Consider the following 24,578-nt stretch of genomic DNA (forward strand, 5'->3'; position numbering starts at 1 on the left):
TTAAAAGGCACAGAAGCCATAAAGAATGCATTTTGCTTACAACTATCCTATGCACTTCAAAACTCATCTGACCAATATATTTTCAAACCTGGTTTAACATTCAAAAGAGTTTGTCATTACACTCTGTGTTGAAATGATACAGCCAATCACATCTTGCCACAGTGCCAAACTAGTTTAATAAGCATTCCCACAAGGGAGCTCATTTCATGACAATTATCTCATCAGATATAATCTTCTTTGATTCTGATTTTCGAATATGGACAGGAAGTTTACTGTGTAACTGCAAGTAAGCGTTAAGCACTATTTTTCACCCACAGTTCTGAGACTTTTAAGTAAAGGGTGTGGAGGAACAAAACCTCCTCCCAAACACCTGGGAAGAATCCGTTTTAACAGCATCACCCACAGGTTAATCAGGTTTCTTTTTAACAGTCTGCTAAGCAGTCCCCGCAGCCCAACAAGTAGGGTATTCTTCTTTAGTGCTGCAAAACCGGAAAACTGTGGGTTTCATTCTGACAGCAAGTAGCTGGATCCATTTTCAATACTTGCTCTGCAGTGCAGCATGGGGTGGGGGTGTGGGGGGGTGTGTGTGATGTACACCTGAGTGCACCATCCTTCGAATACGATGTTAAACCAAGTCTCCATCTGCCTGAGTTGGTGGCAGCTCAGGTGGATGTAAAAGATCCCACAGCACTTACTGAAAAGTGTAGGGGAAGTTCCCTGGTGTCCTAGGAACATCTCCCCTATTATGAATACGACCTAGGCTCTCAGCTAAAAAGAGGCCACTGGCCTAGTGGGACTAAACTGGTCAACAAAGTGTAAATAAATTCAGCTCAGAGTTGTGGACTTGACTTATTAATAAGCTTTATCTTGAAGTCATGGCTTTGGAACTCTCAATTACCACAGCAAACTGTGTGACCATGCAGGTCACTTAACTAGACAGTGCTCCTAGTCATCCTTGTAACAGGACATCAAGTGGATTCACCTAGTTATCAAACAAAATTAAAGAGAAAAAAAAAAATAAAAAGTTTAATTTAAGTATAGAGTTGATGCGTGTGTTGACTTCTTGCAGGGAAGCCATTCTCCTAATAACAAAGGATGCTGCTGCTATTAGTAACAGAAAGCTCTTTCTCATGTTCTTACTCATCCAACTATATCTTTCAAGAAGGCTGGTCTTCAGTGAACATCTGCATGTCCTTCTGCAGTTTAGGATGACTCTTAGATTCAGGAAGTCAGCATAAGAACCACCACCGAGCCAGTCACCTTCTTGGGAGTCAGGATCTACCAATCTTATATTTGTTTGTTTTTTCAAAGAATAAAAACAGATACTTCTTTCCAAATACTGAACATTTTCTGCAGCTCCAGTGTGGTTCTTTAAACCATTCATACAGTTTTAATACAAACTCTAATTCTCGGACTGTGGCGAAGGCTCCATCAAGAAATAAGCAAGTCTATGATTCTCCCTCCAACATGCACAGAAAAGAGATAAAAATGTTAAAAAGTTGTACGGTGCTGCAGACTAGAAAATACAATTATAGCATACATGGGATGTGGATGACTGGCTGGTAATAAAAATTATTACCTGCAAGGACAAGTGGAATGTTTGGAAAACAAGTCTAGGAGTTAGAAAACAATAAGCCCAAGAACAAATGAAAATATTTCTTCCATAGATGGGTATCTAATGCATAACCCCCAGCCCTAAAGATAGAAACTGACTTAATTCATTGAGTAAATAGATGTGGAGTGCGGTTTGATGCCAGGTGCTTTATGTGCTTACACTTTTACACTAAAAGTCAGGAGGTTTCCATGTTTAAAAGGACAAATTTGTTACTTTGCCTTGTACAGTAAACAGAAAATACTGCTGGAGTGTTCTCCAGTTCATTTAACAAACAAATAAAAATATTTTTAGCACAATCTGAGACATTCTGTGGAACAACGCTATTCCAATAGGACTGATATTCCCCACAACTCTGTCTCTTGGAATGGAATTACAAGAAAATGTTTCTGACAGAAGCTCAAAATTCTATCTGTACACATCTGGAGACACAGCAGGAAGAGAAGATAAGGCCGACATAGGAAAGACTATGTATGTACACCAAAGGAGTGGTGTAAGCAGTGGAGAAAGCTAACCGGTTAGGCAGTATCAACAGCTAAAGCTCCGGCAAATAAAAAGGACTGCAAGGCATTGCAATAGGAGAGAGAGCTAACCAATCAGGCTCAGCAATTAAACAGGAAGCAGAGATTTTGTTGGTTCTTACAGTCCTGAAGAGGAAGACCAACAGAGATGAGATAACATGGAACAGAATGTGACGCACACCACTGCAAGAACAGTCAAGCACTCCACGAGAAGGTAGCGGATAAAAGGAAGAGTCACCAAGAAGAAGACAAAAATGGCCACATCAAAGCTAGAATGCATACTGTTCAGTGGGTTGGGGGGGGGCAGGTGAAGAAGAGAGATGTAGTGTTAACAGTGACAGTGGCACTCTCTGATCTGGAGGTGGTCTTGGGAAACAGCACCACAGTCTAAATTTAAATGTTGATGGCTATACAAGTAATTATTTGTGCAAGATAAATGAACCTCAAGCTATTACAAAATGTTAATATTTTTCAAGGTTATAAATGTGGCAGGATCTAAAATAATCCTGTCTTGTAACAGCAGAAAATTAAAAAAAAAATGCTTAGTAAAGGAATCTATTGGACAAATTGCACATTTGATGAAACAAAGACAGTGAGATTTAAAACCACCCCACCCTGTACAAAATAACAAATAAAATTACAGACCATGCTTGTTAACGCAAGACTACAAAGTGAATTTGAGTACTGTACTTGTGATTTTTCTGTACCATAGCAAATTATGGAGTAAGAAATCATGATTAGATTGTAAAAACTGCTTATCAGATAAACTGTAAAACATCTACTGGTACATGAATTAAAAACGGGAACATACCAGTGCTACTGCAACTTCATAGGCAAGAAGATGGCACAGTCCAGCGGCTTTATGGACAAGCTTTTCCTGGCTAATCAGTCCATCAGCAGTACCTTGGCTCAAGTCAGAACTCATATTTTCCAGCACAGCAAGGAGAGAGCAAGCTGTAAAACCAACAGATAAGCACTTATTTCTGCAAAAACACAAACTTAATTTCTCTTTTTTACACCTCTTACATGACAGACACGTTTCAATGCATATAAGTACATGTTTGTCAGTGCTCACCAGACTTGCAGATGTTCACAGAGAAAGATTAAGTGAGTCGTTACTAGCAGGATAGCTTTTTTATTGCATTTAATATGTAGTAAAAATTCTTCATAACTAATTTTTTTTAAGCAAATGCTATCCATAGCTAACAACAGTGTTTTCTGTGTCAGTGTTAAACAGCACAGTCAAAAGCTCCTAGCTCTACCACTCAGAACTGCAGACCTTCCAGTAAACCTCCAGGAAAAAAAAACAATCTCTGAAATATCTGTCAAAAAGATTTATCATACCCTAAACCTTCTTAGCCAAGGTATTTCTGAACATGTTACAAGTCCCAGAAATAGACCCATAGTCATAACAGATGAAAGGATAAATGGTGGCCACTCCCAAGAGTTCTCACTACAGATATAACAGACAGATGACTGTTTATTATAATGTGATAATGTAACACCTTGCTTACATCACTTCCAGCCAGTCACTTCAAGAATGAATACTTTTACATAAATAACTCTGTTATCTTGCAGTGCATATTCACTGCAGGGACTCATGCAGGATGAGACATGACGGCCAAGCACTTACAAGGTCACAGAATCAAAGAGGGTCTACCCATGGCTCGGGAAGTCTACCCTCCCTGCAGAAATGTATTGGTGGTTCATTACTGATCCAGAACACAAGCCTTGGACTGACACTAGTCGAGGTGGAATTAGGCAGAAAATTCAGAAATTACGGGTTCAAGAAAGATGCAGAAAAGAGACCTGTGCAGCTATTATCCACAGTTAAGTGGTTGTCTTGTTTTCTTTGTGAAGTCGAGCATAAATGGTCTGTTAATTGTTCTGAGGATGGCTCAGGTTTTTGGCAGCTGGAAAAACTGGTTGTTCATTAAAGTAGCCTCTTAACTGTTGAATTTCCCCTGGCCTGTAGTTTTCATTTATGTGCTTACAAAAAGCACAACCCAAATATGTGGCCATGTCAGTGCATTTAGCACAGACTCCCATTTTATCTTGTGTGTGTGTGTGTGTGTGTGTGTGTGTGCGCATGTGCAATAATTTCTGCCATCTCCAGCTCAGCAGACACAACATTCCTGAAGCCAATAAAAAGGTAATTCAATGTTTTTGTGTCTTTCGGCTTTTCCTGGTTAGGGGTCGCCACAGCGGAACTCCAGTCCCCTAATGATTGGCAGTAGATTTTTACGTGCTGGCTTGCCGGGCCTAACGCACAACCTTCAACAAAGGAATGCCCATTCACGCATGTCGACACACAGAAGACGCTCTAACTGAGAATCGAACAGGCAACGTCTAACTGTGAGGCGACGATGCTACCGCAGCACCACCACCGCAGAGTAAAAAGGTAATTCAATGTATGCTTTAGAAAGAAGTGTAAGCCAAACTGTATATTTAATGTTATTACTTTATATATTTATAAGTACATTTTTCTCTTATAAAAAGGAGATAACATAAAACTTTAAGAATGGGATACAATAACACAATCAACACAAAACTCCAAAGCCAAGTTAGCTATAATATAGAGTTACAGTCACCAAGACGATACATAAGAAGAAAGGCAATAAAATACAAAATAATAAAGCATAATATTTAAGCAAAATAAAAATGAAAAAGATGAGTATGGAAATTGCTTGCCTGCTATGTAAGGCAGACACACAAATGATGCTAACACAGTGGAAGCAGTGGGTAAACAGAGTTCAAAAGTGTACAAAAACAAGAGACGATTAGCTGCTTTATCACTGGAAATGGCGGGTCATCAAGTCTACCAACATTTGTGACTTCACAGCAGACCCAGATAATACATTCCAGGATGTGTTAGACAAGTAAACATCTACTCGTCTCAAGAAAACTAGAATATAAAGTATCTAATACAATCAGAAAAGGGGAAGAACAGTGGTGCAGTAATAAGCATGGTCAATTGACTTTTTGAGTTCAGTTCTCATAGATTCACAGACTGTTATTAGGCTAACAACCCAAGAGGCCTTTCTTTCATTGTCAAGTTTTCCAGAAAGAATAATGATGGCCTAAATTCAAACAGGACATTGACGGCCAGGCATTTATAAGCTACCTCTGCCCATAAGGGACATGGGTGCCAGGCCTGGTGTACATTTCCCATTCCCCATCCACTTGTCCAGGTTGTGCTTAAACTGGGTAATAAATGAACTCAGCTTCACATGGATGGGAAGCCTGTTCCATAGGAGGGGCAGTCTCTGGGATACACATCTGTGTCTCATGCATATTCTGTTTAAGTCACAGACAAAATTCTGCTGGGAAGCATTCTGTGGACAATTTGCAAGTCCTCTCTATGATGTGTGGCACTTCTCTTTGGTGCACAGATTTCCTCTCATAATCCAAAGACAGGCTTGGGATGAAATGGTGAGCCTCATCACTTTTGTGTAAGTGGGTAAAAAGGCATCCTGCATTAAAATGGTTAGTTCATTGGTCTTGCAACCACTGAATTACAGAAAAGTTTCTGGCTCCCTGGGGTACTAAGCTGGAAGTACAGAAAATGTTCCATAGGTATACAGCCAGGCCAGAGTAAGGAATATCATACTGACTGAGTTAGAAGGCTATATTTTGCCAGATCCTTATCATTTCAGAAATTAAGACAAAGAAGAGGGCGAAATGTAGAGATAAATTAGTAGAACAGAAATAAAAAGGTAGCAATGAAGAAAAATTGTGTGAATTAAGAAATGCAGATGACAACTGTTTAAAATATTAGGACCTGCTTTGAGGAGTCTCATAATACCATGACCGAATGGCTGAAAAAAATTACACATACTGGACAATTCTAGGAATACTCCCTTTTCTGAGAGGTATGGCAATCTCAGACTTAGTATGTGTAAATTCATTGGGGGGAAGCTTGCACCCCACTTGGACGTTTAAAGGAGAATAGCGATATTCGATATTTCTCCTTCATTTTCTGTGATTTTTTTCAGCACACTGGCACTTGGTAATGGAAGTGCAAACATTTGAATAGGGAGCTGATGCAGACAGATAAAAAATAGCATGGATAATCTTTTTCAAAAAACAAAATAAGTAAACACAAAGTAAATACTGTGGTGGAATATAAGATGAGTGGTAGAGTCACCCTTATCAAAAAGTGTGTGCAAAAAGCAAAATCTTGGAAACTTTTTGCTAAAGTATGCAAAATCAGAAAAGGTGAGAAACAGTGCAGGGAAAACAATTTTCAATTGCATAAAGAGTTAACAAGACAAAACAAAAAGTTCTTATGTATGAGTAATAGGAAACAAAGCAATAACAAAAATGCAGAGAATGAAGACAGACGTACAAAACAGCAGTGTATGCAAAGTATGTACCATTATGCAGACAAGACAAAAACAGCTGTAAGCATACTGAATGAAAAAGTAATAATTACCACAAAGCATAGTGACCACAGTAATAAATGAGATGAAACATGTTATGGTCAGAAAAATAACTACTATGGTCAAGGCAAGAAAGGAAGAAAAATAACTGCTTATGCTTACAGTTCAAATATGTACTAATGACTCTTTTTGAGGAAGTGACAACAAAAGGAAGACAAAAGGAAATATTTGCGTATTAGAAAAAAAGTGAATCCAAGCTATAAAGAAAGATGAACTATTGAAATTGACTCTGCACAGACAGAGGAGGAAAGAGGAAAAAATGAGACAGATGAGGACAGTGAAGACAAGACAGAAGAAAGCGAATGCACAACTGAAAGACTGAATAAAACCTAGCCAGAGTTTGTCCTGAAAACAAAACATAAAATAAGATCAAACAAATACAAACGCCTGAATGTCCAAGAAAACTACAGAGTAGTTGGCAAGTTTAGTTTTACAGGCCTTTGTATAAAGTACAGTTTTGTACCTACCATAAATGTAGATGTTCGAGTGTTCACCCTGCTGCAGTCATCACACTTGGGTTATCCTGTCGTCAGGCGGTCCCGCAGTTGGCCTGAATTCCAAAGTCTTGGTCCAGCGTCGGTTGCTGTCGCTTCTTCCCTGACGTCAGTGCGCCAGGGGTATAAAAGAGGCATCCAACACCATTTTCTTGAGTTTTTCTTGCCCCAGATGTCAGGTGCCCCCCCCCCCCCAATAGGAGGTCACTACATAGTACCAATAATAAAAGTGAAGCACAAACAAAATCATACCTCCCGCTATAAGCAAATACACCACTAAGGTTGTATCAGATATAAAGGCATAGAAAGGTTTCAGTTAGATCAGAGGGGATGGAGGGAGGGTTACCTGGACTGCAGCAGGGTGAACACTCGAACATCTACATTTATGGTAGGTACAAAACTGCACTATGTTCATCGTGTTACCCTGCTGCAGTCATCACACTTGGGTTGAATCCCAAAGCTAAGGATGGGAGGTGGAATCAAACAGGGTTAGAAGAGGCTAGTAGGCCCTGCAAAACTGCAGTGGCGAAGCCAGCTCTAGTCTTAGAGTATAGTGGTAAGTGATAGTGTTTGGTGAAGGTGTGTACTGAACTCCAAGTTGCAGCTTCCAGAATATCCTTGGTTGGCACCCCCCTGAGGAAGGTTGTAGATGTAGCTGCTGCCCTGGTGGAGTGGGGCCTTATGCTAGCAGGAACTGGTTTTCCATGATGGGTGTAGCAAAAACGTATGCAATGTCCTATCCATTTTGAAATGGTCTGTTTTGAGACAGCCTTTCCTTGTGATGCTGTAGCATAGGATACAAAGAGATGGTCAGATTTTCTGAAAGCCTTAGTTTTATCCAAGTAGTAACATAATTGCCTGTGAATGTCCAAGGAGTGCAGCAGTCTTTCTCCTTTGTTCTGTGGGTTTGGAAAAAAGGTGGGTAAATGGATGGTTTGATTTAGAGTCACACTGGATACCACCTTTGGCATAAAGGAGGGGGTTAGTTCATAGAGAGACTCTGTCTTGATGAAAAATGAGGAAAGGCTCCACTGCCATTAGTGCCTGTAGCTCTGAGACTCTTCTGGCTGAAGTAATTGCTAGCAGCAGGGCAGTTTTCCATGATATAAACTTTAAATCAGCTGAGAAAGCTGGCTCAAAAGGTGGTAGCGTAAGCTTTTCCAGAACAAAGTTGAGGTCCCAAGTTGGCGTGGGTGCTCTCCTGGGAGGCCTTATATTTTTGGCCCCTCTGAGGTACTGCCTTAGAAGTGGATGTGAAAATAAGGGAGGATCTGTGTTGTAGTGAGCTGAAATAGCTGAGGCGTGGATTTTAATAGATGAAAAGGAAAGACCTTTGTGTAACATCTCAGTTAAATATTGTAGAAACTGAGGTATGTCCGGGCTCAAGGGGATTTTGGCCTTTAGCTTGGTTCCAGGTGCAAAATCTTTTCCATTTGTCTGAGTAGGCTTTCCTGGTGCTGGGCCTCCTGGCCTCCAGAATGGCATCCATAACAGCTTGTGATAGAGGAGCTGGCTGGTTGTTTAGATGATTTGCCATGCAGCCAGATTTAAGGTCTTGAGCTGGCTGTGTAGAATCTGGCTGTCTTGCTGTGTGAGCAGATGAGGAATTTGTGGTAAAATCCATGGTGGGCCATGGGCCATGTTCCTTAGTAGTGGGTAACAGTGCTGGCGTGGCCAGTCTGGGGCAATGAGTATCATTTGTGGTCTCTCCATTCTTTCAGTAGCACCTTTGTTAGAAGGGGTAGTGGAGGAAAGGCATATACTGTCAACATTTTCCAACTGAATGAGAGTGCGTCCACTTTCCAAGCTTGATGGTGGAATGTCCTTGTGCAAAATTTTGGTAGCTAATAGTTTTGGGGGTTGGCAAACAGATCTATGTCTGGGTGGCCCCATTTTTGATTTATCATTGCAAATACTTGTGGATCCAGTTTCCACTCGTGGGGATCCATGATGTTTCTGCTTAGGTCATCTGCCAATGTGTTCTTTTTTCCTAGCAGGAATTGTGCTTGTAATTGAACTTGGTAAGTCAGTGCTGTGTTCCACAAGGTCATTGCTTGCCTGCATAGAGGGTAGGAGTGTGTACCCCCTTGCTTGTTTATGTACCACATTACTGTGGTATTGTCTGTCCTTATTATAAGTTGTCCTGGATGTAAGAGGTCCTTGAAAGCTGTCAGAGCATTCTGTACAGCTAGCATTTCTTTTTGACTGATGTGCAGATATCTTTGATCTGTAGTCCATTTGCCTTGAATGCACTGTCCTGCCATGTGTGCTCCCCAGGCATAGTCCGATGCATCTGTTGTCATAGTTTGCCTGGCTGGGGGTAAGGTGAAAGGCTGACCCTTGCTGAGGTGACATGCCTGTGACCACCATAGAAACTCCTGTTGAAGGCAGGGACTGAGAGGTATCATTGTTTCCAAGCTGTGGCTGTGTTGAGTCCATACGCTTTTCAGGTACCATTGTAATTTCCTCATATGCAGTTTTGCAAATGATATTAGTAGTATGCAAGATGCCATGAATCCCAAGGCCTGCAGAATTTTTCTTGCAGGGAGTTGGGTCTTTGTTGCCATTATTTTGAAGTATTGAGTTAGTTGTAGTTGCTTGTCTGGCGTGAGATAAGCCATCTGGGCCGTTGTATTCAAGCTGGCACCCAGGAATGTCATGTCTTGTGAGGGCACTAGTTTTGATTTCTTTTCATTTACTGTGTGTACCCTAGGCAACTTAGAAGGTGTTTGACAAACGCCAGATGTAAGAGAATGTCCTTGTTTTCTGCTTGGATGAGGCAGTCGTTCAGGTATGTATGGGTATATTTGAATTCCTCTTTGTCTGCAGTACGCAATTACTGGTGCCAGGCATTTTGTGAAGACCCTGGGCGCAGTAGATAAGCCAAAGGGCAGTGCAGAGAATTGGTAATGGGTTGAACCTGCAATGAAACGGAGGTATCTTCTGCAATTTTTGTCTGGACATGCAGGTATGCCTCCTTGAGGTCCAACGTTACTAGCCAAGCTTTCTTGCCCAACATGGGAAGAAGCTGCTGTAGTGTTAGCATCTTGAATTTGGGTACTTGCAAGTAGGTGTTTAGAATTGAAAGGTCCAGAATGGGTCTCCATGCATTGTCCTTTCTGGGGACTAGAAAGAGCCTTGAGTAAAATCCTTGGCTTTGCTCCTGTGTAGGCACCAGCTGAATGGCTCTCATGTCCATGAGAGCTGCAATTTGTTTTTGTGCCTCTGCCCATTGATTTTGTGGCAGGTTTGGCATTCCTTTTATCCTGATTGAGAATCCGAAGCGGTCTGGGGTTCCAATTCCTCTATGATGTGTGGCACTTCTCTTTGGTGCACAGATTTCCGCTCATAATGCAAAGACAGGCTTGGGATGAGATGGTGAGCGTCATCACTTGTGGGCATCCTGCATTAAAATGGTTAGTTCATTGGTCTTGCAACCACTGAATTACATAAAAGTCTCTGGCTCCCTGGGGTACTAAGCTGGAAGTACAGAAAATGTTCCATAGGTATACAGCCAGGCCAGAGTAAGGAATATCATACTGACTGAGTTAGAAGGCTATATTTTGCCAGATCCTTATCATTTCAGAAATTAAGACAAAGAAGAGGGCGAAATGTAGAGATAAATTAAAAAGGTAGCAATGAAGAAAAATTGTGTGAATTAAGAAATGCAGATGACAACTGGACCTGCTTTGATGAGTTTACACATACTGGACAATTTTTCTGAGAGGTATGGCAATCTCAGACTTAGTATGTGTAAATTCATTGGGGGGAAGCTTGCACCCCACTCTGACGTTTAAAGGAGAATAGCGATGTTCGATATTTGTCCTTCATTTTCTGTGATTTTTTCAACACACTGGCACTTGGTAATGGAAACGCAAGCATTTCAATAGGGAGCCGATGCAGACAGATAAAAAATAGCATGGATAATCTTTTTATAAGATGAGTGGTAGAGTCACCCTTATCAAAAATGCAAAAAAAAGATGGAAACTTTTTTTTCAATTGCATAAAGAGTTAACAAGACAAAACAAAAGTTCTTATGTATGAGTAATAGGAAACAAAGCAACAAATAAAATGCAGAGAATGAAGACAGACGATAAAAACAGCAGTGTATGCAAAGTAATGTAACATTATGCAGACAAGAAAAAACAGCTGTAAGCATATTGAATGAAAAAGTAACAAAGCATAGTGACCACAGTAATAAATGAGATGAAACATGTTATGGTCAGAAAAATAACTACTATGGTCAAGGCAAGAAAGGAAGAAAAATAACTGCTTATACTTACAGTTCAAATATGTACTAATGACTCTTTTGAGAAGAAACATGGACTATTGAAATTGACTCTGCAGAGACAGAAGAGGAAAGAGGAAAAATGAGACAGATGAGGACAGTGAAGACAAGACAGAAGAAAGCAAATGCACAACTGAAAGACTGCATAAAACCTAGCCAGAGTTCATCCTGAAAACACAGCATAAAATAAGATGAACATCAAAGGGCACCTACTAACTGCTCCTAATGACGATTCAAGATTCATACTGGGAAATCAATACTGGCCACATTTTCACGTGAAGTACTTCCAGCTTTTGACAAAATATTTGCTCCTCTAAGGAGCATCATAGATAATGTGAACTATTAATGCCCTAAATTTAACAGTCAGCAATTTTCAGACTTGTGTGACAGCAAAGAAACTGCACACAGTAAAGTTTTACCACCCTATTTACTAATAGATAACTTCAAGCAAAACATAAGCAATGGCTGACGAACTGTGAAGTTGAGAAGAATTTACTGGGGAAAAGCAATGAAACATTCTGCATTAAACTGGCATACAGAACATACATTCCCTTGGCTGGTGGAACTACACCAGCCAGTGTGCTGTTTCAGCATATTTTCGTAAGTAAGATACCATGCATAACGAGGCACAGGGACCATAAAAATGAAAAGAGGAAGAGAGGAAGAGGAGACTAGGAAGACAACAAGAAAATAAGCTGATGCAAGATGAAGGACTAAGGAAAGTACAGTTGTGTAAAATCTTATAACGGTAGATGTCCTTCTCGTCACTGTTGCACTATTCCATACAAATAGGGATCCCCTGCCAAGGATGAGCTGACGTCCAGCTGGTATACCAGAGCCTTTAGGTTGCTAAGTGTACACTATGCTTCACACGTATGCTCCCCGCGCACAGCATAGGGTACAAAGGTGACGTCCAGACGTACCGTCCTCAAAACCTCTTTGCCGCCAATCTGAACTCCATCTTTGATCATCGGTCTGTACACTTGCTTCGTTTGCTGGTTTACTAAACCGTTTTTCAGGTAATTACCTTGTTGGGATTTTTGTTCTTAACTTTTTCCTTTTGTTGGGATACTTGTGGGGCTCATGTCATCCAAAAAGGGTTGATGAAAATATGAGAGAGATTCCCCATAAAGACCATCACGAGCACGGTTTATTTTCTCTCGGTGCTTCCCACGACCATATGTCGTGTTCTATTTCTCAGGCTTTCGTCCTGAAGACTCTCTGTAGTTGGGCTTTCCTCGTTGGCCATATATCTTATATTTTTTAGTGAAAGACATTATGGAAGGAACTTCCCAATCTGAGGGTCAGTTGGCCGCAAAGAAAAAAGCCAAGAAAGCTAGGTTTGATTCTTCAGCTGTGCTGCATCCACTGGACATCTCTCTTGAGGATAGTGAAAGCCTGGAGAATCACCCAACCCTTCTTCTGGATCCTTCTGCTGCGACTGCTTCAGAGGCTGGCACGAATCTGACATCACACACATCCCTGGAGGCTTTCCAGATGTCCGATATGGATGCTCATGGGGAACTGAGGCTGACTATTACTGAAGAGCCTAGGGGCGTTCGTCAGATTTTGGTTAGGGAGGAGGTTCTGACTTCTACTGTAGAGTGCCATACAGGGTCTGAGCCTTCTATATTTCATAAGGTTGATGTTCCTTTAAAGAAGAAACAAAAAACAAAGCACGTTTCTCCTGCTCCTAAGACCCCTCAGAGTGAATGGCAGAATTTCAGTCCACGTTTGTTCAGTGCCATTATGACCTTAAAACCCCTGCATAGAGTTTCTGTTCGAGCTCCCCCTTGGTCTTCTGCTCCTCTTAAGAGACCCAGGGAACAGCATTCCTTTGACAAGGAGTGGAATTCAGATGAGGAATCCCTTGCTTACTCTTCCCAGATTCCTTCTCCAGTAGACTATGGGTCTGAGAAAAAGGAGTCCACTTGTCCTGACACTCCTTTTGAGAAGATTTCCTTTGGGGGACACAATTTCCAGAATGATGGAATTTTTTAAGTGGGATTGTGCCAAAGTTTCTGAGGTTCAGAAAAAGTATTCCGAGCTTCTGCAAATGGATTCTCCTAGACCTTTTGTTGTTCCTCCTGTTTTGGCTGCTTTGTTGGATGCCTTCTATACTGCATCTCAGACTCCTGATTCCTGGTCCCCTGGCCCCAAGAAACCTGATAGGTTTTATAAGGTACCTGATGATTGCATATTTCTCAATAGGTACCCATCTGCTAAGCCTTCTGTGGTGTCTGTGGCACCTGACAAGCCATCCACGTTACTGCCTTCTACAAAGTTGCTTCTTTCTGATAAGGACAGCAGGGCTATGGAAAGGCTGGGTAAGAAAGTGTATACAGTACAGTTTTGTACCTACCATAAATGTAGATGTTCGAGTGCTAATACAGCTGCAGTCATAACAGATGGGTTCTTCTGCAGTCAGGCGGGTCCTCGGTCGGCCGAATTCCAAAGTCTAGGTCCGGCGTCGGTTGTTGTCGCTTCTTCCCTGATGTCAGTGCGACAGGGGTATAAAAGAACCAGCCGACGCCATCTTCTTCAGTTTTTCTTGCCCCAGATGTCAGGTGCCCCCAGAAGGAAGGCAATACATAAATTTATGTAGTAATGCAATGCAATATAATCAAAATACAGTAGTTGCAAGCAAATACACCATAAAAGAATACCCCAATCAGGTTGTATGAGGAGGTGTTAGCCAATAGGCCTGTCTCAAGAGGGGAAGGAGGGAGGGAAACCTGGACTGCAGCTGTATTAGCACTCGAACATCTACATTTATGGTAGGTACAAAACTGTACTATGTTCATCGTGCATACAGCTGCAGTCATAACAGATGGGTAGAATCCCAAAGCTAAAAAGGGGTGGTAGGCACTAGGTGAAACTAGGAGGAGCCAGGATGCCCTGCAAGATTGCAGTGGCAAAGCCTGCTCTAGTTTTGGAGTATAATGGTAGGTGGTAGTGCTTGGAGAAGGTATGCACAGAACTCCAAGTGGCTGCTTCCAAAATATCTTTGGTAGGCACTCCTCTGAGGAAAGCTGCAGAGGTAGCTGTGGCCCTTGTGGAGTGAGATCTGATGCCTGTAGGTACAGTTTTACCATGAAAAGAGTAGCAAATGCGTATGCAGTGGGCTATCCATTTTGAGATTGTCTGTTTGGAAATTGGCTTCCCTTGAGCTCCTATAGCATAGGACACAAAGAGTTGTTCTGATTTTCTGAAAGGCTTTGTTCTGTCCAAATAATAGCGCAGCTGTCTGTGGATGTCCAATGAATGTAGTAGTCTCTCCCCTTTGTTTTGAGGATTAGGGTAAAATGTAGGTAAGTGGATAGCTGGATTCAAAGCTACCCTGGATACCACCTTTGGCTTAAAGGACGGGTTGGTTCGTAAGGAAACTCTGTCCTGATGGAAAATGATGAAAGGCTGCACAGCCATGAGGGCTTGTAATTCCGATACCCTGCGAGCTGAGGTGATAGCCAGGTGGAAGGCTGTTTTCCAGGACAAATATTGCAAATCTGTTGAAGCAGCTGGCTCAAAAGGAGGCAAGGTCAGCTCTTCTAGAATGAAATTGAGGTCCCAAGCAGGTATTGGTTGTTTCCTTGGGGGTTTTATATTTTTAGCCCCTCTGAGGAACTGTCTTAAGAGGGGGTGAGAGAATAAAGGTGGATCAGTGTTGTATTCTGCAGAAATGGCTGAGGCATGGATTTTGATGGAGGAGAATGAAAGTCCACTGCTTAGCAGCTCAGCTAGATACTGTAATATTTGAGGTAAATTCAGTTTTCCACGATTCTGGCCCTTTTTCTCATTCCAGGCACAAAACCGTTTCCATTTGGAGTAAGCTTTTCTAGTAGACGGCCTTCTGGCTTCCAAAATGACTTCCTGTACTTCCTTGGAGAGTAGGGTTTGTTGTGAAGTTAAGGAATCTTCCATGCGGCCAGATTCAGTGTTTTCAGCTGACTGTGAAGAGTTTTGAAGCTGTGCTGAGTCAGGAGAAGAGGCATTAGAGGTAGGGTCCATGGTGGGGAATGCGTCAGGCTCCTCAGGAGTGGGTACCAGTGCTGTCTTGGCCAGTCTGGAGCAATGAGATTCATCTTTGGTCTGTCTGCTCTGGTTTTTAATAGAACTTTGGGCAGCAGAGGAAGACGTGGAAAGGCATAAACTGTCATTGTTGTCCAACTGAAAGAGAGAGCGTCCACTCTCCAGGCCTGTGGATGAAAAGTCCTTGAGCAGAATTTTGTCAATTGGTGATTTTTGTGGGAGGCAAAGAGATCTATGTCTGGCCTTCCCCATGCTTGAATTATCTCTGTGAAAACTTGAGGATGCAACTTCCATTCGTGTGGATCTGTCATATTTCTGTTTAGGTTGTCTGCCAGCGTGTTTTCTTTGCCTGGCAAGTACTGTGCTTGAAGTTCGATTTGTAATTCCAGCTCCATGTTCCAAAGTGACATGGCCAGCCTGCATAGGGGATATAAATGGGTTCCTCCCTGTTTGTTTATGTACCACATTACTGTGGTGTTGTCTGTCCTTATCAATGGTTGACCTGGATGTAGAAGGTCTTTGAAAGCTATAATAGCATTTATCACTGCTAGCATTTCCTTTTGATTGATGTGAAGAAACTTTTCTTTTTGGGACCATTTGCCCTGAATGCACCGATCTGTCATGTGCGCCCCCCAGGCGTAGTCCGAGGCGTCTGTTGTGATGACTTGATTTGCTTGAGGCTTGCAGAATGGGAGACCTGTGTTTGTTTGGCATGCTTGAGCCCACCACAGAAATTCCTTTTGAAGGCATGGAATTAGTGGTATTATTGTTTCCAAACTGTGGCTGTGTTGAGACCATAGGTTTTTCAGGTACCATTGAAGTTTCCTCATATGCAGCTTTGCACATGGGATTAGTAGTATGCAAGATGCCATGAATCCCAGAGCCTGCAGGATTTTCCTTGCAGTCAGCCTGGTGAAATTTGCTAGTTTTCTGAAGTATTGAGTTAGTTGCCCCTGTTTCTCTGGCATGAGGTAGGCCATCTGGGTGTTTGTGTCCAAACTGGCACCCAGGAAAATTATTTTCTGAGAGGGTATTAGCCTTGATTTCTTTTTGTTGACTGTGTATCCCAGAGAATTCAACAACATTATTACAAAAGCCAGATGTTTCAGAAGTATGTGCTTGCTGTCCGCTTGGATCAGGCAATCGTCCAAGTATGGGTATATTTGTATCCCTTGAAGTCTGCAGTAGGCAATTACTGATGCCAGGCATTTCGTGAATACTCTGGGCACAGTAGATAAGCCAAAGGGCAATGCAGAGAATTGATAATGGGTTGAACCTGCAAGAAATCTGAGGTATCTTCTGCAATTTTGTCTGATTGGGAAATGCAGGTATGCCTCCTTGAGGTCCAATGTTACCAGCCAAGACTCCTTGCCCAGCATGGGAAGAAGCTGCTGTAATGTGAGCATCTTGAATTTTGGTATGAGTAAGAATGTGTTTAGGATGGATAGGTCCAAAATAGGTCTCAATCTTTTCCCTTCCTTGGTACCAGGAATAGTCTGGAATAACAACCTTGACCTTATTCTTGAGTAGGTACCTCTTGAATAGCTTTCATGTCCATGAGATCTGAAATTTGTCTTTGTGCCTCTGCCCTTTGATTGTGTGGCAGGTTTGGCATGCCTCTCATTTTTGGAAGGGTGTGACAATGGAATCTGTAGCCTCTGTTTATAATGTCCAGGATCCATTTGTCTTTTGTGACAATATGCCAATTTTTCGAAAATAATGCCAGTTTTCCGCCTAAGGGTGCTGCCATTTGAGCCTTGCTTGGCATGCAAAGGGGAAAGTCATTGGGTTTGCTTTCTGAATGGCTGCAAACTATCCTCACCACCTCTTTGTGTAGGAGCGTGCCATTGTCTGCCTCTAAACGATCTTTGAGATTGCCCTCTGCCCCTCGGGCGCCTGTATCTACCTCTTTGGGGTCTGTCCGTGGCTGGAAAGGACCAATTTTTGGAAGGCCAATTTCTACTGAAACGTGGAGGTTGTACCTGTAGAAAATCTTTCACTGTTTGCATTGATTTAGCCTTTTCCTCCATTTTCTTTAATACCTCCTCAGCTTTAACACCAAATAATACATCCTTTTGTAGAGGGGCATCTAGTAATTTAGCTTTGACATGATCTGGTAAGGTTTGCTCCTTGAGCCAGGCATGTCATTATGACTGATCCTGTAACAGCAGCTCTACATGAAGCCTCTAGGGCATCAAAACCACATTGCAAGGTATGTTTACCCACTTGTTCTGCACTATGCATCAAATCCTGCAACTCCTTCAAGTCTGGTTGTACAGAAACTGTTGGTACTCTAAAGATCTGGAATCTCTCTCGAAGGTAATGGATTTTGGGGCCCTGTGATATAGTTTCTGGGTCAGATGGCTTTGTATAAAAATTGGTGAGTCAGGAACCTACCTGTCAGGCTTGACTGGGGCTGGAGGTAAAGAGTCTGTTAAGGCAGGTCTCCGAATACACATCATCTAGTATGTCTAAGACAGGAGGTATAGCCAGAGGCCTGTGCTGAGGTAGCAAGAGAAAAAAGCCTTTTCTTGGAGTCTGAGTACTCTTGGCCTTCCCAGTGGAAGTGTTCCCTCAAGGTATGCAAGGTTTCCCAAATGAGAAATCCTCTGGGGGAGACAAAGGAATGGACTCCTCTGCATCAGAATCTTCAAAAGGGGAGTAAGAATGTTCCTGTTCATCAGAGTGCTCTGAAATAATGGAGGCCTGGTCTGAGGAGGGATTCTTCCTCCACTCTGGGCCTTTTGTCCGGGGTTGAGAACCCCTGATAAGAGTAATTAAATCCTCAGCCATTTTAAGCATCTGTTTTTTAGGCATGGGACCTGGAGAAGGGCCCTGTGTAGCTGGTCTCTTAGAATGCATGGCTGCTTTAGACTTAGTGAAAGCCTTGATGGAAAAGAAGATGAAGGTCTGAAGACACCTTGAGAGGAGGCAGACCTGTCTACATTTTGAGTTTTCACCACCAAGAGTGGCCCAATGAAGTGCTGAGAACTGGACCACCTGGTTAAATTTTTGCCAAAATAGTGCTGGAATGGTGCGTTTGTTGAAAGTAGCACAAAAACAACAGACCGAGAATGCAGAGGGAATGAATTTGCTTCCCACATGAAATACAATTATTAACTTTGTCTGACATCCTGAGGCTGAGGTAAGAAAAGTTTCCCCAAGAAGAACCCATCTGTTATGACTGCAGCTGTATGCACGATGAACATCTCAGCTACCTTTGCTTTTTGGGCTGTCAGTTATCAGACCCACATGACTAGGTATATTTTGGTTCTTTTTTCTCAGGCCTGTCAGGTTACTTCTGACCTTCATGATTATAAGGGGAAGACTTCTGTAGTCTCTTTCTTAGAGACTAACTGCTGCATTCTCCTTTTTAGGGACTTCCTCTCAGGTGGCTTGACATTCTATTAAGTGTAGCTATGATGCAGCAGATGTTTCTTCCTGGTTTGAAAAATAAGAAGAAGGCTAACAGTGTTTCCTCTGCATATATGAGAAAAGGGACTTTTCCCTGTAGGCATTGTAAAGCATGTTCAAATGTGAATGGTTTAAATTATTTTATACATACTGTTACAAACAAAAATACACATTTGAGTTTTATGCAGATTGCCATACAGAGAATGTGGTTTACCTGGCATGCTGCAAGTCATGTCCGAATTTATATGTTGGAAGAACTAATTGTAAGTTAAAAACAAGAATACTGCACCATTTGTCATCTATTAGACAGAAGGATAAACATAATGCATTGTACCAGCATGTTTCTAGCTTTCCAGATCATACTTTTGTTTTTATGGTTCTGCATGTTGCACAGATGAAAAAAGGAGGGGGGGGGGGCATGGTCAATGATACAGAGCATGCAGAGTTAAGATGGATAATACAGTTGGCTGCTGACAGCCCACCTGGGTTAAATAGTTCTGTACCTTTAAAACCAGCCTTAAAGAAAAGGCGGGTCAAGTATAGAAAGTAATTGGTTGCTTTTAGAAATGTTTTAATAGTTAAAGACTGTCATGGTTATATGTAGTTTGTCTGATGACGGGTTTTTTAACCTGAAAGAGCTTGCATTTTATTATAAAAGATTACGGCCAGTTTGGACTCTGTTTCGTTCGTTTTTGGAGAGGTTTCTTCTAGGGCTGCTGCTTTTGGTTCGGTGATGAGGAGATATTCCTGGCTTTGGCTTCAACCACTGCCTGATGATATTACGGCTAGGTTGAAGAACACTCCTCTCGACAACAACCACTTGTTTGGTACTGCTGCTGCTAATTTGTTTAAGTCCCTAGAGAAAAAGGGTAAGGCCTTACAAGAGCTGAAAAATATATATTTTTGTTTCTCCTGAGCCCAAATTCCAAAGGAATTACTCTAATAAGCAAAGGTAAAAGGGTGGAGATGGGCTCCTCCTGCTAAAGCTACCCAGACTACTTATATGTAGAAATCTCCTTCCTGGAAAAACAGGTGCTGTCCAACTATCCTGTACTTCTCAACCACATTCCTCTTTCTCTTCGTCTTTCCCGGTCTCTTCCTGTTTGGGTAACATTTACTAAAGATTCCTGGGTTCTTTACATCATTTGCCAAGGGTATTACATGGTCTGGAAATCTCTTCCCCCTTTCATGGGCATTCTTCAACCCTCTCAAGAACAATTAGCCTTTTTCCAGGGGTGCGTCAGGGTCTCGACTCAGAAAACTATTCAGGACGTTCCAGTTTCTCAATGGGGGAAAGGGTTTTTTATTCCAGAATGCTCTTGGTCCACAGGAAAGAGGGCACTTGGAGACCCATTCTGGATCGCTCTCATTTATACCTTTCTGAACGTCCCTTCAGACTTTGTTTCCTCTTCTGCTTCCTCAGGCTTTTCTAGTTTCTTTGAACTTTAAGGATGCATATCTTCATGTCCCTATTCGTCCCCATTTCAGGAAGTTTTTAACATTTCTCTGTTGCTTTCTGGCATTTCAGCTCTCTGCTTTACCCTTTGGCCTCTCCACTGCTCCAAGGGTACTCATTAAATACCCCGCTCCTGTGATTGTTTTTTGCAGGCTAATCTGGTTATAGGTCTTTCTCTACTTAGACAACCTACCTTTTCAGGCCTCCTCTCCAGAGATTCTACTGCAGCTTCACTTTGCCATTTCTCTCCTGCAAAGCCTGGGGTTCACTATAAATTTTCAAAAGTCCTTCCTGTACTCCTTCACTGGATCATGTGTTTCTGGGATGCAGGATGCAGACTGTTCCGATGCTGGCATCCTTACCTCCTCCCAAGGCATTACCTCTCATTGCATTCTTTCAATTCCTTCTTCCTCTGGCTACAATTACAGCCAGGGAATTTCTAAGAGCTCTGGATTTCATGGCCTCCACCATTCCTATGCTCCCTCTGGCCAAACTCCACATGAGAAAGCTTCAGTGGTTTCTAAAGTCACTTTGCCATCTGCACTCTCATCCGCCAGATTTCACAGTCCCTCTTCTTCTCCCACGCCTCAAGCTGGAAATTAACTGGTGGATTCGGCAGTTGTCACGCAATCTAGGGATTCCTTTTCAAATCATGATCCTCTCTCAGGAGCTGTTCACATACGCTTCAGACATGGGATGGGGGGGCTTCCTTCAGCTTTCTAAAAGTGCAGGGCATCTGGTCGCATCAACAACAGAAAGAACACTTCAGTGTAAAAAAGGTGAGAGCTCTTTTGCTGGCTTTTCAAGCATTTTATCCTCTTTTCATTCTAGGGCCCCTCAAGGTACTGATGGACAATACCACAGTTATGTGAGCATGTCAACAAGCAAGGGGGAACAAGATCTTATCCACTGTGCAGGCTAGAACTTCAACTGTGGGAGCTAGCTATCAAGTAACAAGTGACTCTTCAGGCAGTACACATTCCTTCAGGTCAGAACATTGCGGCAGACTCTCTGAGCAGGTCCTTATCACAATTCCATGAATGGATGCTTCACAGGGATGTGTTTCTGGACACTGTCCACCAGTGGGGTACTCCTCAAATAGGTATTTGCCTCCCCTCTGAACAGACAACTTCCCCCTTTTTTGTGCCAGAACCCCATGTTTTCTGGTCTGGAAGGTGGACTCCCTCACTTTTTACTGGAAGGGGATGTTTCTTTATGCCTTACCTCCCCTTCCTCTCATTCTAAAAGTCCTGTTCAAGATAAACAGGATGCTCCCAAAATCTTGCTGGTGACTCCCTTTTGACCCAGACAACAATGGTTCCCTCTTCTTCTGCATTTAACCAAGGTCTATCATCACAAGTTACCTCACAGGAAGGGCATACACAAGACAAGGGATCTCTCATCCATCCCCACCTATCCACTCTTCATCAGACACTGTGGATGACTGGAATTTGATTCCTTATAGACACCTTTTTCTGGGGACATACTTTGGGTCCTGCAGGAGGCCAGGAAACCCACTACTAGGAAATCCTACGTATCCAAATGGAAGAAGTTTTCTGTTTGGTGTATTTTTTGTACCCTGGGACTACTTTCTGATGATGTTCCTTTGGTTCTCTGTTACCTGTGTGAATTGCTCAATGCTGGGTTTGCCATATCTTATGTTAAAGTCCACTTGTCAGCTATTTCTGCTTGTCTGTCTCTAGCACCCCCTTTAGCCTTTAGATTTGAGGCTTAAACGTTTCTTAAAGGCATTCTTCATATTAGACCTCCCAGGAAGCCAGTTATTCCTTCCTGGGACCTTAATTTTATTTTATTTTGGAGAAAGTGACTCAGGCTCCTTTTGATCCTGTGGCTTCAACTTCCTTGCAGCACTGTCTTGGAAGACTATTCTTTTGTTGGCCATTACTTCTACCAGACAGATGCCTGAGCTTCAAGCCCTTATGGCTGTTCTTCCTTATTTAGTTTTCCATAAGGACAAGGTATCCTTTCATATTAATCCTTCCTTTTATGCTTAAAGTGGTGAATGAGTTCTCTCTTAATCAGTCTATTCATCTGCCACTTCTTGTCTTCTCTGCAATCCCCTACTCAGAAGGTTTTGCACAGTTTGAATGTGCATAGACAACTCAGATTTTATTCAGAGAAGACCAAAGCTTTTCGCAAATTTGACCAGCTTTTTGTTTCCTTTCATTCTAGATATTTGGGATCCTCCTTCTGGTCTGATAATTGACAGACCAGAAAGCAAGGGTAGCCGAGGTATATACCTTCTTACCCAGCCTTTCAATAGCCCTGCTGTCCTTATCAGAAGGAAGCAACTTTGTAGAAGGCAGCAACTTAGACAGCTTGTCAGATGCCAGAGACATCACAGAAGGGTCAGCAGATGGGCACCTACAGAGAAATTTGCAAATCATCAGGTACCTTATAAAATCAGGTTTCTTGGGGGCAGGGGCTGGGAATAAGGAGCCTGTGATGCAGTAGAGAAGGGTGTGATGGTGTGAAGTAGTACCAGCTGTGCTAATGACAGTAAGGCAGTGCATGTGTAACATATGCCAGCATAGATAGCTGGAGTTTTGTATGTCATTTAATATCAAACTGATTTGTACAGATGCTTGTGTTAAAATACATTTTTTAAGTTGCTTGTGTTAAAAATGTTTGAACAGTGGGTCCTGCTGGACAGAAAAGAAATATATATGTATATCAGACTGTATTGCTGTAATTGATGAAATGTATATGTCTTAACAGAGGATACTGGAAGGGAAGGGGTAAAGCTCAGCCCAACTAACCTTAAGAAAAAAATTGCCTGAAATTAAATGATTTGGTTTAGGTCATAAAGATTTTATCTCACAGGTCTGAATGCAGCCAGAGACGTGATGTGTGTGAAAGTTTGGACTGGGGTCCTGATCGATTGTCCTTAGTGGTGAACTAACTGCTACCCTTAGGTGCCACAGAATTGGTTATTAGTTTCTGCAGGAAGGGTGGAAGTCGCCAGATGCTGTAATAAACCTTAGCTAAAGTTCTATGTGTGTATTGTGACATATCAGAGCCAGATCCTGGCTCAGTTTCTAGTGAGGGGGTAGTGTGGGAACCACAGCATCAGGTGACCAGATGTGATGTCATTTTGTAGCCAGCACAGAAACTATATTTGAATGCTAGTGAGAGATGTGAGGTTTGCACTCTGTTCTTGGACCTGACAAGACATCCATCCACTTTCATCTTGCCTTGCTTTAGTAAGTAACTAGGTAATAGTAATTATTCAGTCATTTAGAATAATACAGTGAGATTAGCTAAATGTAGTGGTTTTGTTTGTATCTGTCAGTCTTTCCATTTGCGCAGTTGTTTATATTTCCTGTTACTGAAACTCTGGCGTTTACTGTAAATAGATATTCAGTATTTTTATGTGTTTTTATTATTTATCATTAAATACATGTAAACTTTCATTGTGGCTGGTCTCTTGGAAAATATTTAACATTTCAGAATACTTGCATTTTTTAGTGGCACTGTGGCTCTATGTTCCTGAAAGTCTTGCTGCTTGTTAACACTACTATTTGTATAAATATTCATTTTACTAAGTGTAATTGGGTATCCTTGTAAGAGCCTTAAAGTAGTTAGCTTCAGATCTTCTGGTGGCAGTAAATCTACCTTACAGTCTATGTGTGGACGTATCAGAGCAGGTAAGCTGTGCCAATCTTTCCCAGGTGTATGTGGTGTGTGTGTGTGTGTGTGTGTGTGTGTGTGTGTGTGTGTGTGTGTGTGTGCGAAAATCCAACTCAAGAGTGTGTGTGAGACAGCTACTTTGAGCAGGGACACTGAGAGCACTGATTTCACAAAGGGAGTGGTGGATGTCTTGGCTTGGAACACCCAGCTAAGGGCTTAGCTCTGCAGTGATCAGTAGGGAGTCTTACTTGGGGCCTGTAGATAAAGCCCAGCCCAGGGATGAATGTGCATACCCTGTGTGTTCTTAACGGAAATGGTACTTGATGCACAGTTGCATCTGAAGTGTGTCTATTTTTCTCACTGTGAACATTCCCCACAGTTGTCAGTGGTGAGGATTAAGGCTCCTTGAACCCTGGCCTAGAGGAGGGATGTCACAGTAGGTATCCAACAAGGCATCTAAAACAGGAGGATCAGCAGAAGGTCTAGCTGAATCCATTCGCAGAAGCTCAGAATACCTTTTTTGAACTTCAGAAACCTGGGCAAAATCCAACTTAAAAAATTCCATCATTCTGGAAATTGTGTCCTCAAGGGAAATCTCCTCAAAAGGAGCGTCAGGGCTGGTGGACTCTTCTTCCTCAGAACCACAGTTTAATGAAAAAGGAATCTGGGAT

The 24,578-nt window shown here is 42.1% G+C and overlaps 1 protein-coding gene across 3 annotated transcripts in view; it reads right to left on the minus strand.

Annotated features, from left to right (window-relative positions):
* GPAM (glycerol-3-phosphate acyltransferase, mitochondrial) overlaps window positions 1-24,578 on the minus strand; it is a 921,522-nt gene that overhangs the window by 136,344 nt on the left and 760,600 nt on the right. For all 3 annotated transcript variants that reach the window (XM_044055836.1, XM_044055838.1, XM_044055837.1), the window contains exon 17: window positions 2,945-3,087. In XM_044055836.1, coding sequence (XP_043911771.1) covers window positions 2,945-3,087 — 143 coding nt within the window. The remainder of the gene's footprint in view (window positions 1-2,944; window positions 3,088-24,578) is intronic.

This window comes from Protopterus annectens, chromosome 14.part0 (assembly GCF_019279795.1).
Source record: "Protopterus annectens isolate FY-2018-M chromosome 14.part0, PAN1.0, whole genome shotgun sequence".
NCBI classification, from domain to species: domain Eukaryota; kingdom Metazoa; phylum Chordata; order Ceratodontiformes; family Protopteridae; genus Protopterus; species Protopterus annectens.